General features: G+C 40.6%; 2 protein-coding genes and 1 long non-coding RNA gene across 5 annotated transcripts; 2 read left to right on the top strand and 1 right to left on the bottom strand.

Moving 5' to 3' along the window:
- Positions 1 to 77: 77 nt before the first annotated feature.
- On the top strand, positions 78 to 1,727 carry LOC129591707 (uncharacterized). Its single transcript, XR_008690879.1, has 3 exons — positions 78 to 967; positions 1,084 to 1,263; positions 1,329 to 1,727. It is a non-coding gene; the product is annotated as an uncharacterized LOC129591707 (long non-coding RNA).
- On the bottom strand, positions 1,413 to 5,295 carry LOC129591705 (aarF domain-containing protein kinase 1-like). 2 transcript variants are annotated; one of them, XM_055487460.1, is made up of 12 exons: positions 5,181 to 5,278; positions 4,785 to 5,061; positions 4,603 to 4,686; positions 4,195 to 4,398; positions 3,920 to 4,081; positions 3,525 to 3,683; positions 3,381 to 3,464; positions 2,726 to 2,758; positions 2,590 to 2,665; positions 2,406 to 2,476; positions 2,152 to 2,349; positions 1,413 to 2,048 (listed from the first exon to the last, which is right to left on the bottom strand). In XM_055487460.1, the coding sequence occupies exons 2-12, from the start codon at positions 4,917 to 4,919 to the stop codon at positions 1,719 to 1,721; spliced, it is 1,536 nt and encodes a 511-aa protein (XP_055343435.1). In that variant the 5' UTR covers positions 4,920 to 5,061; positions 5,181 to 5,278; the 3' UTR covers positions 1,413 to 1,718. The 2 variants fall into 2 exon arrangements, with proteins under 2 accessions (XP_055343435.1, XP_055343434.1); XM_055487459.1 differs by having other exon boundaries at positions 4,785 to 5,295.
- A 2,783-nt stretch (positions 5,296 to 8,078) lies between these two features.
- Positions 8,079 to 17,858, top strand: LOC129591706 (ferrochelatase, mitochondrial-like). 2 transcript variants are annotated; one of them, XM_055487462.1, is made up of 8 exons: positions 8,079 to 8,421; positions 15,299 to 15,394; positions 15,526 to 15,720; positions 15,900 to 16,048; positions 16,279 to 16,616; positions 17,058 to 17,165; positions 17,246 to 17,470; positions 17,556 to 17,858. In XM_055487462.1, the coding sequence occupies exons 2-8, from the start codon at positions 15,339 to 15,341 to the stop codon at positions 17,703 to 17,705; spliced, it is 1,221 nt and encodes a 406-aa protein (XP_055343437.1). In that variant the 5' UTR covers positions 8,079 to 8,421; positions 15,299 to 15,338; the 3' UTR covers positions 17,706 to 17,858. The 2 variants fall into 2 exon arrangements, with proteins under 2 accessions (XP_055343437.1, XP_055343436.1); XM_055487461.1 differs by lacking the exon at positions 8,079 to 8,421 and adding an exon at positions 14,249 to 14,421.
- Positions 17,859 to 17,918: the final 60 nt, after the last annotated feature.

The following is a 17,918-nucleotide window of genomic DNA, read 5'->3' as shown; positions in this document are numbered from 1 at the left end:
TACTCTCGGCGCCGCATGTTTTGTGTTTACGTATCTGTACGACATAGCAACATCACAGGTAATAGATTTGCTTACATAATGGTCTGAACAAATTTGACACAGTAACACACGCGATTAAATTGTTCTTTCAAACCGCATTCTGATTTGGGACGTTGCAGTACTCAGTGATATCGAGAAATACCGGAGCTTTTTTTACTGGTTCGCTTTTGCAGCACATAAGCTAAAAAATCCAGCAAGTGAATTGTATATTGCGCCGTTGATACGGAATTCTTTAATTAACAAATTCATCAAAATCGAGTAAAAGGTTTGATCACTTCGAGTAACCAATGGTGACGGAAAATGCGTGACGAGGAGACATGTCGAAAACTGAATTGCCAACCAAAATTCTACCGAAAACAAAGGTTTCAAGATGTTTTGACGAAATACTGCGCCATACGAGATTTTCAGGACAAAAAGAAATTTGGATTAATTTGTACTGTTCCTCCTAAAGAAGCGTGCCGGCGAGCTGCATTTGGAAATTCGCAAAAGTGTGAGCGAATCCATTCTCGTGCGAAGAATGAATGCTGCAGTGGAAAGTATCCCGTTGCCGCGTGGAATGCTCCTTTACATCCGCAAACACATCTCTCACCTACCCGACTAAAGCACGTCCTGGGAACGGCTGTTAACGAAAAAGAAAAAATATGGCCAGGCCTGACTGAACTTCAGAAAAATGCTTTGGACTTCCGGAGTATGACACGCTGCGACGGCTGGCTAAATCGACAATCAAAACATGCTGGGGTACATAATCCCATGGACACCGGAAAATATCTGAAGAAAAAAGGTCAAGAATGGAACCGTCTCCCAAGCAGCAAACAATTACACTGAAAATCCAAAAATCGTACATCCGGTTGACTACGCACCACATGTACTGCATGAATACGCCAAAAATCCATCACCGTCCCTTCTTGGATCACGACGCTTATACGAGGTTAACAGCTTAATACTTGATAACATAACAATATTATATTATTGTTTTTACAACGGCAGTTGTAATATCTTAGAACGACCTCTTATACAATACGTTTTCTGTTATTTATGTTGCAGCAAGTTTTTCATCGCAGTTTCAAACGCCGTTCTAGTTCACTGCGGAGATCGGCTTTCGGCCCAAGGAGTTCGCAAATTTAGTGTTTTTCATTTCGTCCCAACCGAAACAGCCCGTGAAAGGCAACATTGTGCGTCCGCGTCACGTTGATGTAATGGAATATGCGTTCAGCAAAACCGCTGGTACATCAAAACCAAATCTAACAAATCTAATTTCCAAAATTATAAGTTTATCTAACATGTTGCAGAAGAGAAACGAGCGAAAGGTCACCTTCCAGGGAACGGTGAAATGGCCAACATTTCTACGGGAGAGGACGATGTTCATGAAAAAAACACAGAAGAGCGTTTACCTCTCAAAGAACCATTGGAGAAATTCGACCAAACAGTTACCGGATCAAAAATCACAAGTGATAACCAAAAACCACGCAAAAGTTAGCAACAATAGGAAAGCAAGTGATGCATTCATTTGCTATGAAAAGCCGGTTTCTAACGAAGCGCGCATGATTTAATCATTTTTAAAACTTTAAAGAAATCGATGTCATAAACAACAACTTTCGAGCAGATTTTCTAAATCACATCCGAGATCACGCATAAAACATAGTAAAAGGCGCAAGATTGTCAAACGGGTAAGCTGCTCATTACATAATCAAAGGGGAAGGCGGTGCGAAATATTTCAAATACAACTGGTAACAACGGATCCGACAAAGCGTAAAAATCATCTGCACACCGGCAGACAGATACTCCCACCACGAACGGGACTGTTTCAGTTTCTGTTTGAAGACAACTTTGCTGCAAGCCAGCGATGTGTTGGTAAAGGAACACGGGCTGTTCGATACCTGCAGTTTGTAAGCCAATCCGCGCAACAGATCATTGGTTTTCAATATGAGCAACACTTCTCGTGGCACTTTGTTGAGCACATCGCTGATGCCGAATAATATAGTCCCAGCTTTCACCTTTATAGCCTCCAACTGCAATTTAAAAGTGACCAGTTTACTAACATATATATTCTCCGTGGGAAATCTGAATTTCTTCGACGATAGGGTAAACAGAAACTCAAAATTAAATACTCACCTCATCCGGACTAATACTTGATGCCTGAACACCAGTGGACACACCTTTCCAACTTCTCGCCGTCAGCATACAGGCTAAAAGGTCGAACCATTCCTCCACACCCAGTTCTTTCGCGTGCACACGCATGTTTGCAATATCGGCATTTAGAATCGCTATCCACATCTTAGCGTACGCCAGCCGAATATGTTCGGGAATAGTCTACAAAAAGGGGTTTGCAATGCAACGTAATATTCACACCAACGAACGTTTTTTACCAGGTGAACGCCGTGGTCAAGTAAACTTATTATCGGCCTTCCCGAAGCAGTCTTGTTAACTAGCATATTTCCTGCAAACAAAATATATATAACTTCACACTTCATTGCCTACATAAAAGTATTGCCGATATCCGTGGAAACCATGGCAGGCACTAGGCAGGAATAAGAATTACAGCAGTTTTACCTGGATGGGGATCGCAATGGACGTATCCAAGTTTAAAAATCATTTCGCTGAACAACCGGCTAATATCACAGTATACCTACGAACATAAAAATGGTTAAAACGCTACCACTGCATCCAGCACTACGAAGAAACGGACCTCTGTCGGTGAGATACCATTACGTTGATAGTAGTGTTGTGCTACTAAATAATATTAAATAACGGCCATTTACTTAGTAAAAGTCCGCCTAATATTAAAAGTCTAGTAAATAGTAAGGTTTTGGAAACAAAATAAGTAAAAGTAAGTAAATGTGCTGCCGGAATAGTAAAAAAGTAAGTAAATATTAAGGTTTAGCGTTGACTAAATAAAAAATCATTTACTAAATTATTTACTAATTCGTTTTATCGGGCGTTATGTAAAATTGGCGTGTTAGCCGCCGCCACTCGCAGGTAAAGTGAATGCGCAGTAGTTATTGACAGCCAACCGCCCTAAAAGCAGCAGTATTTACTTTTCAGTATGCGCCTGCATGGCTGTATAGCTCTATTAATGCAGAAAATTTTCTGCGCCATTTTCAGTACTTTTCAGCGCTTTGAAACTAACGCACCTTCGACACTTTCAGTCCCATCATTTATTTAGTAAATTTACTTTAATTTAGTAAGTAAATGTCCTTGGAAAAATTGAAATAGTAAGTAAAAGTAAGTAAAAGTCCCGAGAAATTTTAAATACTAAGTAAAAATAAGTAAACTTCCAAAAGCAGATAGTAAAAATAAGTATATTGGCAAGGACTTTTACTACCCAACACTAGTTGATAGTACGCCAAATCATCAACACGGCCACCCTCACAAAACTCCATGGTCAGCACGCGCGTCGTCGAGTATTTCCATATAATATACGGAACCTAATAAAGATATTTAAAAATTAAACAATACAAAATCACGTCAAATAATCCAAACCATACCTTAACAAAAGAAAATTTCCTTAATTTCGCGCCCATCTTTTCACAATTACGGCCTTCATTCAGGAAATCTAGCTCCAGCGGCAAAATCTTCTTGGTTTCTTCGGCTAACCAGACAAACTGGAATTCGGGGAATAATTTCGCCGCAGCTTTTACCAATACCTACCAAACACAGAAATATCCAAAAAATTTATGATTGTGGTAAATTGCGAATTATCCTTCACCAGCGGCGTAACGAGCTCAAAGGTTTGGGGTGGGCCAGAAGTATTGGCTTTGGGGTAGGCCGTTCCCATAGACTCTATGTTATAATTTTTCGTTTGGGGTGGGCCGTGGTCCCCAAATTATTAGGCTCGTTACGCCACTGTCCTTCACCGATTGCAATCATATAAATTACGCACTTCCATAGCAGCGATGTCCATATAAGCCTGTTTTTGCACTTTGGGATGTTGCACTTTAACAGCGACAACTGAACCATCCTCTTTCAGAACCGCCCGGTGAACCTGGGCCAAAGATGCCGCTCCTAAAGGATTCTCATCAATTTCTCGAAATATTTCCCATGGCTGCAAAAATAAAATTTAAATTCCGGTTGCTTCCAAAGCAAACCGTATGCAACCAGCGAAACTTATTTGCACGCATTACAGTGAATGAGCAACGACATCACTCCTGCTAGTACATTTTCTTGCAGATCCTCCTGCAGGACTTTTAACACGTCACTGAAAGGAGATTGCGGCGCATCGCGGAATAAACTCCGCATCGTCTCGACATATTCGGGCGGAAGCAGATAATCAAGTGATCCCACGTGTTGTCCGACTTTGATGAATGCGCCTTTGTTGATGCAACAAAGTTCTTTCAGCCGTAGCGCCGAACGTAGATGAATCTGTCAAAAATTGCACAGCATTTTGTACACCAAGTCTGCCAAAATTTAAAAAAGAAACACCGTTTCAGGCCGTTATTTCAAAGTTTCGAGTTATCAAAACATATTACGGAGCTACCAAAACTATTCGAAAGCGAACCATAAGTGTTGGTAAATAAATAGATAAATAAATACATGATTCAGTTTTCTAGCTCATCAAAATCTAACCTCGTTCATCAATTCGCGATATCCCGGAGCTTCGGTAGTCAATCCAAAGAGGGACCATTTGTAATCAATGGCAATTCGGGCTGCCTGTAAATAATTCGATGGTAAGTCCGAAATTAAGTACGCAAAACGAACAGTGCGCGAAACAGCGATCATCAAGTTATCAACCGAGACGATGTAAGTACCGTTGCGCCCGCTCTTCCAATCCGAACAACACCAATTTCATTAGCATCGACGCCACTCGCAAGGGACAATGAGCCAGCCGCAGTACCAAGTCCGATCAAAACGGGAACAATTTTTCGGCCTCCTAACGCCCACATTCTGACATGTAATTCAAGTACAACGCATCACGGATGGCTTCCGTTATATTATTCGCTGCCCACAACGAAGAAGCGCTGATGTTGTTGTCGAGTATCCAAGATTGAGGTCTACGTCGATAATTCTTAATCGCAAATAATTCATCTGCAGTCAGTTCTCGAAGTCCAGAATAAACGACAGTTTAGAAGACCACAACTGATTCTGAACGAACAATCCGAACATATCGCTTACTGATCCACTTTGCGCGGACAAGTGAGCCTCACCTAAGAATTCAAGGGAAACCTACAAAATTAATTGATATGAAAAGCCGTATACCACTTCACCACGGATTTTTCCTAAAGATGCGTTACTCATGGGAAATTTTTTACGATTTGTGTAATGTCTGTTTACGCAGTGATGGCATCATCACCGCTCGCTCGCCTAATGCCTGCCACCGGAAGTCTAAATTGTCACGTAGCCGCCCGCTGAGGTGACTTTCGCAGATTTTTTTCCGTCAGGCCTGCACACTGTTGCAGGACCTATACACTATAATAAAAACAGATACACTACGTGGACAATCTCTCGATTGTGTAGCGGCAGGTACGGGATAACAAAGAGGAATACTGGGATTTAAAATAATTTCGGATTTGTGTATATAAAAGGAATAATAATAGTAGGGGAAAGAATTTTGCGAGTGTATGAAGGACATGAGAGGTTGTGGGTGTTTCTTTACTACAGTTGAGACCTTGAAATTGCGCGTTTAATCTGTAAATTTCCATAGGTTTACACAGTCATTTTTGTGGTAGTAATTTGTGTAGTAGTAATTAGTGTAGTTAAGAAAGTTGATTGCTTAATGGAGCGAACTATTATGTTTTGCACTGATAGTCTTGGATGTGTAGTAACAGGTGGTTTGTATATGGGATGTAGGCTGGAACGTACATTAAAAGGTTGTTCGAGAGAATGTTTGGTTTAATTGGTTTGTTGACTGGATTTTTTTAGTTCGGTGGGTATACTAGAAGTTGAGGAACGTTGTGTTTGAGTTATTATGGATTTGACGAAGTATATGCAGTGAGGAGAATGTTTTTCTTGTTGGTTATTTTCTGGTGGCCGGTTTAGATTTTCGGAAGCGTACATACTGATTCAGGTTGTTATGTTTTGTTTGGCTTTGGTCTTTTTATGTTGAGTATAGTTTATTAAGTTTGCTTTCATAGATAGTTTCTTTTAAGTATTGTTTTTTTTTAATAAAATAATGGAAACTGGTTGTGATCGCAAGAAATACATGCGTGAGTATGTGCGTGATTATAGAGAAAAACCGCAAAACGGAAACTGATGGTAATTGTAGCAAGGAAGATAATGAAGTAGTGATGATGTTACACATGAAAATGTGAAGTTAAAAAACGAAAATGTAAAACTTAACACGGTCAACAAAACAAAACAATTCAGGACAAAATCGTAAAATAATGCTTAAGAAAAGATCCGGACAACCATTACACATTACCATACTCCGCAAATGTCGTTTAGAACGTTCCTTTTACAAAAATTGTCCAATAAGTTTTTCCAAACATACCAGAAAACGCACCATCTTTACTATTCCGATCACATTCTTGTTTTTAACTTTAACATTCGCATATCTAACATCATCACCACTTCCCACATTATCCTTCCTGCTACAATTACCATCATTTTCGATTTTGCATTTCTTTCTATAATCACGCATATACTCACGCATGTATTTCTTACAATCACAATCACCTTCCATTATTTTATTAAAAAAAGAATTCTTAAACAAAAAAAATGTATGAAAGGAAACTTACTAAACTATACTCAACCTAAAAAGACTTGCTAGAGCCAAAAAAAAGACAGCAACCTGAATCAGTGAGTATTCACAAATCCACACCGGCCACCAAATAATAACCAACAAGAAAAACATTTTGCTCACCCTATATACTTCGTCCACTCCATAATAACTCAAACACAAGATTTCTCAACTGCTTATGTATCCACCGAACTCAAAAAATCCCGTCAATAAACCAATTAAACTATACATTTTCTCGAACAACCTTTTATTGTACCTACCAACCTACTTCTCATATACAAACCACCTGTTCCTACACATCCAAGACTATCAGAGCAAAACATAATAGTCTGTTCCATTAAGCAATCAACTTTCTCGAAATTTCTTGAATTTTCTACAATAATCCATCACTATCTACAACCCGCAACACACTCCACTTCCTGTTATACTTCATTAAAAACTCAAATACGAACAACCAGAAAGTCGAACATATTTACACCATACTGCAGTAAAAATCCCTTTATCTTCACCCAAATTCAATGTAGACCCTTTCTTCGCTACAGTGGATTAGTACACCCTTTCTTCATTATCACTTTTCGTCAAACATATCACCTTTAATATCATTTACTATATTATTAAATTCTCTATTCAACACTTTATATTCGTACCCCTTATAATCTCCACATACAATTTGCTCCTGCAATGTACTCCTACATTATGTAGGAGCACATATATATAGGAGCACTTTGCAATGTGCTCCTACATATGTAGGAGCACATTGCAGGAGCATATTGGATTACGTTTGTTTGGGTACTACAATTCCGTTTTTCTCCTCCAAGAACCGATGAAACCGAGAACCGATGCAATGTGCTACTGCATAAAGGGCACTGTGCCCACATAATGTAGGAGCACATAATGTAACCTTAAAAAGATGCCGAGCTAACAACGCCATCTACAAGTTTCACGCATCGTTCCTCGACGCATGTCACATGACTCATGTCACATGACTGTTAGGCCCCACCGCTTCCTTCAACCGGCCGGACCCTTCCGTACTCTACGGGCGCCAAAAATTACTTTTGTTTACACACGGATATCGAAGACCAAAAACCGAAACTACAGTTTCATATATGCTACGACTGATTCTAGTCGTATACCGCATATCAGAACCTGTCACGGTTCAATGAACCTGCCGCAAAAGTGAGACTTTCTGTATAAGAGTGTATACGGATTATTACGGCTTGTTTCTTGCACGGTCTATGGGGAAATCTGTAACCAAAATGTTACACCCCTGTGATTGGCACAAGTTAGGGGTGGGGTTTACGGTATGCCAGTTAATACGGGCATACTGCATAGTCAGCATAGCTGTCGCTAGAATGTGGTTGGGCTAATAGCCTAATAATTATAGAAGTATTCCATGTGGTTTGTATCCAGTTCCCGTTTATCCCGAATATTTCCCTTTCCCATCCAGGCCTGACGGAGCTATTTCCGTAGGAAATGTCACTTTAGTGTTTTAATTTTTGGGCCTGAATTTTCGTCCTGAAGTCAGTGAAGTGGCATAATTATTTTGAACAGCAACAGCAGCTGTAGTTCTATCTGCTTTACCATGGTTGCGGTGATTCGATAACGGATGTTCTTGTTTTGCTTGGGAAGATTTTTCATTTTGCCGGTCGCAATGGCGCGAAGTAACAGCATCAGTTCTTTTTCCACTGAGGCGGGGCAAAGTATTAACCGTAAGTACTGGTCCCATTCATTTGTGGTTATCGTAAATTTTCCCTGTAATAATGCACAATATAGATATACTGTTTATAACTACACAATTATGCATTGTATCAAAAGGACACTTGGTTAAACAAATTTACATAATATCACGATTAGACTATTCATTTATCGAATAGGGAAAGGATCAAGCTTATAATGAAGAATTATTTCGTGTTTACCATTTGCCGGCCTTTTGATATGGCAGCCTTTAGTGTTGCTATTAAATTAATGAGTATTAATCTCTTCTTTCGCGGTTTATCAATGGATACCCCGTAGCGAACTGTTTTTGCTCCCTTTGGATACCGGTGTCCTAACTCCTGATCCCGATGAAACGATACGTTATCGTGCCTGAGAATGCGACGGGTCACAGCGCGGCCGAAACCGATAAACAGGTCACGGTCGCGCACTTGGGCGAAACGCTGGACATCTTCCCGACTGGCCCTCAGGAAGCTAATCTGGGTTACCGTCAATGGAGCGTAGATTTTCACCTAAATATATTGAATATTTTTTACAATAATTTTCATGTCATGTGTATTAATTAAGTAAATCAGTGGCAATGTATCGACCAAGTCTGCGATTGTTGCTGCACAATATACTGTAGCATAATATTTATCGTACAGAAGCAGGCAGTTGCTGACTGAAACCGGTGTCTGGATCCACAGGCTGACGAAGGACGGCTTAAAATGTATGCCGATTCGTTAATAACAGTAACGGCTTGTCATCCGGATCGTGAGTCATTAGCAACTCTTGCAAGTGTTCCAGCGTTGTCACGTGATTGTATCGCGGTGCCACCATCACAATCATCTGACCACTGTACAGATGCTGATAATGGGCAAAGGTGGTCATGTGTTCAGATAGGGTTCTGATGCGTGTCCGGTCCAGCTCGCGCAGACAAGTGAGGGTGGTTGCACTAGCGACGCTACGGCGCAGGTCAATCTCCACAATTGGTGCTATTAAAATTATTGCGTTTATGCCATACGTATAAAACCATAATATGATGCACAGTAACGCAGGATATATGTCATAAACACTCTTCTACTGCTTTTGTAATTATAACATATAAATACAAATGCAGGCCTTTGCAATCATCGTGTGAGTAGGAGGATGTGCATAATGCTCGTTAATTTAAAATCTTACGCACTATATCAAGAAAGATACTCACCCAGTAGTCGGTTATTCAGTAGTCGGTCGTTCAGTTCGTCCAGAACTAGTTTAATCTCTGTATCATCAGGAGGGGTCCGAGAAATAAACGTTGTAGCGTTGTCAGTTTCTTCTGCGTATTGTCGGCGGCTCCCTGTGTCGAAGGAGGAACGGCCGAGGCAGACACACTTGGGGGACCGTTCGAAGAGGATACACTGTCGCTATAACAGCTCTCGTGCAAGGAACGACCGTCATCTTCACCTGCAGACACATTGGGGATGAAAAAAAATAATATTGCCACGTTAATTTCACAAACGCATCTACCCTGATGACATTAGTGTGTGTAAAATTAAGGAAAATTTTAATCTTACCACATTCCATGCGACTGTCTTGGGACGCATGGGATGACGATTGCCCTGATGCGGTTATAGATGGAGGCATTGCTAGTGATAGAAGGTTTGAAAGTATTGCTGGTCAACAAAAATAACTGCATAATAAATAGTAACAAAATATTGGACATTTGCCTATATTTGCCATCGCTTGGCTATTTCTCTTGGTTTTTTACCTAAGCTGGCATGTTTAGGAAGTCCGCGAACGAAAAGCAAGTGATTTCAGAATTAACCGACTGCGCAATGTATAGCACACATCCATTACATTACATCATTTGCGCTTAATTACCGATTCATTAAAGTATATTTAACAAGGAATACAATCAACAGCAATATAATGACTGTGGCGAAGGCAGACGTTTTTCCGTTTCCTTAATATGCTACAGTAACCGTCAACAATTCACTCTATTTTGCAGAGATTTACTTACTTTACTGGACACGGCAGTGAGCTGTTTAATATGCTACATCGCTAGTGTCCTTTGTTAGATTTAGTATGCACAGTTGATACATGCGCCTATATGTACAGTAACTGTATTACGCATGTGAAGTGAAAGAGCATGTAAATTAGAGAAAGATCTTTCATCAAGATTATGAAAAAATAATTATTAAACTTTTAATCTAGTGCCTGGATGCGTACGCGACGACGGATATGCGCTTTTTACAACTCATAAGCACTCATAAGCACTCTACTTAGTTAGTCGCAGCAATGAATGGACAGCAAAGGGCACATATAGACTGCACACAGTATAGCCGATGCAGATGGCAGTTACGATAGCGATAAAAGGTCTTTGCGTTGAGCGGGAACGGTCAGAAACAGACAAAGTAACCTCGTACATACAGTTGACCATTGCCTATCGGGAGCTTCACTAAGCAGCATTAATAATGCAGTTTGTAGTGGTAAAGTAGAAGTATCATTTATAAAGTGAATGCGATAATATTTTCCTTCAGTGTCTTTTATTCCTACCAAATTGACGTTTCACATTAGTCTATAGATAGTATGTTCAAATTATGTTCAATCTACTTCTTTTTTCTTCTATTCTTAATTTGACATCGGTGGTTATGAAGGACGTTTTGTATTGAATCTGATATTCTGTCGCATTTCAATATGCCCAGGAAAAAATACCATCTGCTGCCGTTGCTTATGCTAAAGATGCGACAGCATTTGTGCGTCTGTGTTCCGTTGTGAAATCTGTATCTATGTCAGAAGCCAACCGCCGCCGGGGAGGTCTGGCAAAGGACTCTCGCGGACGGTTCGTAAAGAATGCCGATGCACAAGCGGCATCTGAACGAGTTATGATAGGTCAATCTGCCAGAAGTGCATATGATGATGGGGAAAAAGGACAGTTCAAAGATGATGATGTAGCAGTTGCTGGTGATGCCGTTGAAATTCCGTCAGACGACCAGGATGCAGATGAATATGATAGCGATGAATCTGATGTCGATCCTGCTGGATTCCAAAATCCTAGCCAAGCTAACTCTCAATTATTCGCGGGTTGGATGAAAACGTTCATGCAGGCTGTTCTAGCGGTACGAAAAACAATCTCAGGTATCGTATGGGCGACCGCCCTTACAGTTGATTTTAGGGGGAAAGCAAATTTCAAAATCTGTCTCAACCATTTTGTTCACAATTTTACGGTGAACCCAACTGTGTATTCAGAAAAAATTTCCAATGGAAAGTGTGGGAGGAGCTCTTTGAAAATTAAACGGGGGTCTCGCTACGGGTCTGCAGTGCCCTGCAGACTTGGCCCATCTTTTGGGTGAGGTGAAAATTCTCCCCATTTTTTCCAGCCCATCTCATTTTTTAGGTGAAAAATGAGGATGAGGTGGGATAGAGCCGCAGATGGGGTGAGATGGGCGGTGATTGTTGAAAGATGGGATGGGACCAAAAAACAAATAAAAAACTTTGATATTTTCATCTGTTTTCCAGCTAGGAGCATGTAAAACTGCACCAATCGAGTTCCCAAAACAAAAAATTTTCCGCGCTACGCGCGGATTTCATCCGCGTCCGATCACTTCGGCCGCGCTACATTTCGGCCTCTCAGGTTCACTTCGGCCAACGTTCATTTCGGCCGTGGCTCACTTCGGCCGACTCTCAATTCGGCCAACGCTCATTTCGGCAACTGGACATTTCGGCCATCATAGGTTTCCGTTTCCCACATTTTTTGGGTTATCTATTTTTAGGTATATTATGGTTTCATTGGTTTCTTGGGTTTCTTAGGTTTCTAGGTTTATTACGTTTTTAGGTTTCTTAGGTTTCTTAAGTTTCTTAGGTTTCTTAGGTTTCTTAGATTTTCTTAGATTTTCTTAGGTTTCTCAGAAACCTAAGAAAATCTAAGAAACCTAAGAAACCTAAGAAAACCTAAGAAAACCTAAGAATAACCTAAGAATAACCTAAGAAACCTAAGAAACTTAAGAAACTTAAGAAACCTAAGAAACCTAAAAACGTAATAAACCTAGAAACCTAAGAAACCCAAGAAACCAATGAAACCATAATATACCTAAAAATAGATAACCCAAAAAATGTGGGAAACGGAAACCTATGATGGCCGAAATGTCCAGTTGCCGAAATGAGCGTTGGCCGAATTGAGAGTCGGCCGAAGTGAGCCACGGCCGAAATGAACTTTGGCCGAAGTGAACCTGAGCGGCCGAAATGTAACGCGGCCGAAGTGATCGGACGCGCTCTGCATTTACCATACTCCTCTATGGCAAACCCGGTGCTGGCTTTAATCCATTTTCTCATAGAAACTATGTTAAATGCAGAGAGTCCTATCATTACGTTGCAATCGAAATAAAAAATTTCATTTATACTATCAACAAATATATATTATTATGTATTTTTCAAGCCTATGGATACAATTTTTTCTAAAGAATACATAAAGTTACAAATTTTCGAATATTTTAAATTTGCATGTAATTTGGCAGCAGTCACGTTGAGCAAAGCACTGCCAGACTGCCCGTCGCCTGCTCACCGCCTCGGTGTTTTGATCCGGTCGTGCAGCTCACGCAAATTTGAGATAAAAATTGCAATAAACGATCTTCTGCACTATAATATGTCTGCTCTCGTCTCACTTCTGTATGTATTTTGCAAAACGTTTTCCAGAAGCAGACGTTTTCATTTTCATATCTTTTCATTGTATTCTTCTGGATTTTGTTGGTGAGCGTCGTGGCCGGATGTTAGATTTGGTTGGTTTGCACAAGAATGTCTTCGAGCAAGGACAAGTATGTTACAATTAGATTTATTAGCATTTTCAACAGTAAGAAGAGTTAGCTGTTAGCAGATTGACTTTCTTCTTATTTTGATATTTTTTATGGTAGAACTTGCAAGTTTTCCGGAATTCTTTTTTGATAAGTGAACTCGACTCGTTGTATTGTAGGAAATCGCGGAGCCTGTTTATTCCATCTGCGACCAAAAAGGAAGATAACTACCGATCCGAGAGCAGATTTTCATCGAGTAAAAAAGATTCGCGGCCGTGGGACTCAGCCGGTTCATCGCGAAAAACAGTCGATCTCTCAGGAGAAGAACAGTTGGCTCGTGTGAATGCCATAGCAGACATCGAAAATCCTGGATTTGCACCGCAAAATTTCCAGTCCAAGCGTTTGTTTGACAAGGTGAGCGCCTGCGGGCATTAGGGCTTGCATCTGCTATCTATAATGATCGTTGTTCAGTTCCTGCTTAAAAATAGGTTACATGCAAATTGTTTAACCATTGATCTGTAGCTTTCTTTAGGCATAAAATATATTTTAAGTTTCCCATTTACATTTACTGCGTTGATCGTATGCGTATTTTATTTCGCTGGTATAATGTGGTTTTGACCGTATGTTGCAGATTTTGCACCTTTACTCTGCATGGTTTTACACTTTAACCACATTTACCTTAAACTTGCAACATAGACATTAGACATCAACCATAACAATAAACATTAATAATTTTTTTTCGCTTTGTTGATCTACTACATGTGTGTACTTTTACTACTTTTTCACCCTGCACTGGTATGAGTGAGCAGGGGATTTAATCCTCCACTATGGGCTACAATGACAAGCAATAACATCTCCAGGTTTCGGTGATATTTACGTATGATTGATACTTAATTTGCTTTTTCAAGGAGAAGGACAAGATCGGGGAGAAAAAGGATAGTGTCAGCAAAGGCAGCAGCAGCAAATTATTAACCGGACCCATTGAAGATCTGATTAGCCCGGATCTGCTACCAGGCACCGAAGAGGAACGGCTTGAGCGTCAAGCCAAAAGCATTACTGCACTGAGAAAAGAGCTGCTGCGAAAACGACCGGATTTATCCGCGGGATGAACTCCCAGTTTTTGGTTGGCTGTGCTTCGGGTGGCATTGGCGTTTTGATTTGGTTTCGACCCCTTTTGCCTTGGTAAAATCCCAAGAGTCTTAATGGAGTCTTCAGCTTCAGAATGTCTTTCAACTCACAACGGGAAAGGTATTATGCGTTGTGCTACGGTCGACTTATGGAATATGCATCTTCCCGTTTTTGCGTGCGTATTCAGTGTTTAATGTATGCGTATACGGTATTTGTAAATAAATTTCATAGTAATTGTGTCGTTCTGTTTTTTGCACAGAATATCGGAAATTGTTTTATAAAACGTCTTATTCGCTGGTTTGGTATCTCGTGTATATCAGCGTTTAACTATAATTGTGCGTGCCGACAATGTTGTTGTTTTTTCTTTTCTTGGTGAAAATTTTCGGTTACTGTAATCGTTTTGTATTGACTTGCCCTCGCCGTACTGTGAAATGCAAGCGGGAAAATTAAATGACAGATGCAGTATTCTTTTCGTAATAATTTTGTACTTTTCAAGCGTACTAGCTATACCGGAATGCGCGCGTTTGTGTGTACTGTGTACATATATAGATATATACGGTACTGTTTGATATTCTTGCAACATGGACATTGAAACCATAGAGCACATTGTGAGAAACTGCAAGTATGACCTTGTTTTCGGGTCCCTATCAGTTATCATGTTAACGCACTTCTTGAACCGCTGCCGAGTGTACTGTCTACAGACCTACCGAGTAGACGAAGTAGACGGTATTTCTCACAAAACTACTCGCATTTTAGTAAAATTGTATACTAACTCTGCCTGAACGACATCGCTCTTTTTTGTTGACAATAGAGTTAATGATTTTATAACCGTTTTTTTAATTTCACAATGCCTAGTTTATGAAGATCTTGTTGGGAAAATGTACAGCAGAACTACGTGATTTTATTGCAGAAGCGTTATTACTGAATGACATTGGTTGCAGAGATTGTACTTAGCATTCCGAAATAATTTCCTTCGGTACCCAAAAATGCATTCCAGATTACGAAACGGACTAATTTTGGCGAAGAGAGTGTCATCCATGCATAAGGACAAATATGGCAGTTCGTTTACCGCTCATCAACACGGATCGAGATAGTAAGATCAAGACAAAATGTGGGCGAATTACAGTATATAAACTTCCGCTTGCAATAAGTTATTCGTATATAGATATAACATAGTCTTGTACATAGGTAGATTAAGCGAGTGCAGAATTAGTGATTTTGCAGTTCTAGTCAAGCTGAGAACAAAGCCGCAAAACACCGACAACAAGAAGTACAGTTGCCAACACCGGACAGTGCCGGTAGCGTGAAGACCGGAATATTGATGCTTAACTTGGGAGGACCGGAAACGACAAGCGATGTTCATGACTTTTTACTGCGATTATTTTCCGATAAGGATCTCATTCCTCTTCCTGCTCAAAGGTATTTTATTATTGAAATTTCTCCATTTGCCGCAGTTATTGCTCTAGTAGTGCAGTTGTAAAATAGGGAGATTACCCGCATGTACTTTGTGGAATATAATTATCGCAGTTGTTGTTTTTTGATATCGGTAAAGATAACTTTTACTTGGCTTACGGTTTTGTTTTTGTGGATGCGGCTAGCATATTGGCACCGGTTATCGCAAAAAGACGAACGCCAAAAATTGTCGAACAGTACAACCGGATCGGCGGTGGCTCGCCTATCAAGAAATGGACGGAAACACAAGGAGATGCTATGGTTAAACGCTTAAACGAAACCGCTCAAGAGTATGGTAAAGAGTACCTGTTCGGCCGTTCTCTAGCTGTTTCGATTACGTCTTGCTATCATACGCGATTACACAAATTGAAATAGCCATAGAATCGCCATTTTATAATTATATCGAATACCGCCTGTACGATAATAAATAGCATCACGAGATATGTAATGTTGATCTGTATTAATAATATTACTCTTAGTTAGTATCTATATTCGGTTCTGTGAATGAAGACAAGTTTTCTGTAGGTCCATTTAAGCGATACATTGGGTTTCGTTACGCACATCCTTTGACCGAAGACGCTCTCGACCAAATGGAGAAAGACGGCGTAACACACGGTGTTGCATTTACTCAATATCCCCAGTACTCCTGTTCAACCACCGGAAGCAGTCTGAATGCAATCTACCGGCATTATCGCAAGAATCCTAACAGCAAGATCCAGTGGTCGACCATTGACCGTTGGCACTTACACGACGGTCTTGTCGATGCATTTGCACAGCATATACGAGAGGAGCTGCTACAGTTTCCCGAGGCTGTCCGGAAAGACATAGTTTTACTGTTTTCTGCGCATTCGTTACCGTTACAGGTAGAATATCAACAACAGTACTTAATGCAGCCGTAATGTTGTTTATATTGTATAAGCTATTAAGTTTTCTTATGCGGTAGTATTAATTTACAGTTCTGACATGTCTTGACCGTCCTTTTTCATCTTTGCACTCTTCGAAGTACCTATATCGTATTTCTCTTGAAATTTTTGACGAATGCTCACTTAAAAAGCCGTATTTATGTTCGCAATTTAAATAAATGCAATTGTACGAGGCGCAGGTAAAATTTTGTTGTCTTTTGGTGTGCTTGCTGTGCATACTCCTGTGTCCCGTACGCTTTGTGATCCATCCGCCGTAAAAATATTTCTATGCTGCGCTTTTCTGGTACCGGTAGTTTCGCTGCTTTTCCATGTGACAGACGAACTTAAAACCCAGTAAACGCAGAATGTGATGCTCTATGTACTCTTATTTCTGTTTTCCAGGTGGTCAATCGCGGTGATCCTTATCCGACCGAAGTCGCCGGCACAGTCACCCGCGTTATGGAGAAGCTGGGCTTTTCTCATCCATACCGCTTATGCTGGCAGTCTAAAGTGCGTGTTTTTGTGTATTGACTGGCACATTCGTCAATTGGACTTTCCAGTTAATTCTCCCCGTGACCTTTGCCTTCCAGGTTGGACCGTTACCGTGGCTGGCACCACAAACCGATGACGTGATTAAAGGTCTGGCAGAACGCGGACGGCGCAATGCATTACTGGTGCCCATCGCCTTCACGAGCGATCATATTGAGACATTACACGAGCTGGACCTTGAATATGCCACGCATCTGGCCAAGGAAGTCGGCATGGAACAAGTGCGCCGGGCAAAGTCCCTTAACGACAATCCGGTATTCTTGAAGGTGGGTGAAGTGAACTTGGTGTTCGGAAAAACTAACGCATCACACGTCGGCGTTTACATCACCGTGTTTGGTTGTTTTTGGATAGGCGCTGGGTGATATTGTGGCCGAACACCTCCGCTCGGGAGCGAAAGCAACGACGCAGTTACAACTGCGCTGTCCGATGTGCGTTAATCCTGTCTGCAAGGAAATGCGCCATTTTTTCTTGAAAAAGAATGGCGGTGAAACGGTTAACTGATGCTTTATTTTTGTTCTTATTTTGAATATTCACGGATGCCGGTTTGTGCGACGAATGGGGTTTTTATTTTTTATTTTCAATATACACTTGCGCACAGTACGAGTAATGATGTAGTACTCTTAAGGTGGAGTAAGCAACAGACATTAAAAAACCACATTACTTGATTTCCAGGTTTGCCCAAAAGGAAAATTTTTATTAAGGCTCATAAAATGC

Source organism: Paramacrobiotus metropolitanus, unplaced genomic scaffold (assembly GCF_019649055.1).
Source record: "Paramacrobiotus metropolitanus isolate TYO unplaced genomic scaffold, Prichtersi_v1.0 Parri_scaffold0000047, whole genome shotgun sequence".
Classification (NCBI taxonomy): domain Eukaryota; kingdom Metazoa; phylum Tardigrada; class Eutardigrada; order Parachela; family Macrobiotidae; genus Paramacrobiotus; species Paramacrobiotus metropolitanus.
This window is presented reverse-complemented; position numbering and strand designations above follow the sequence as displayed.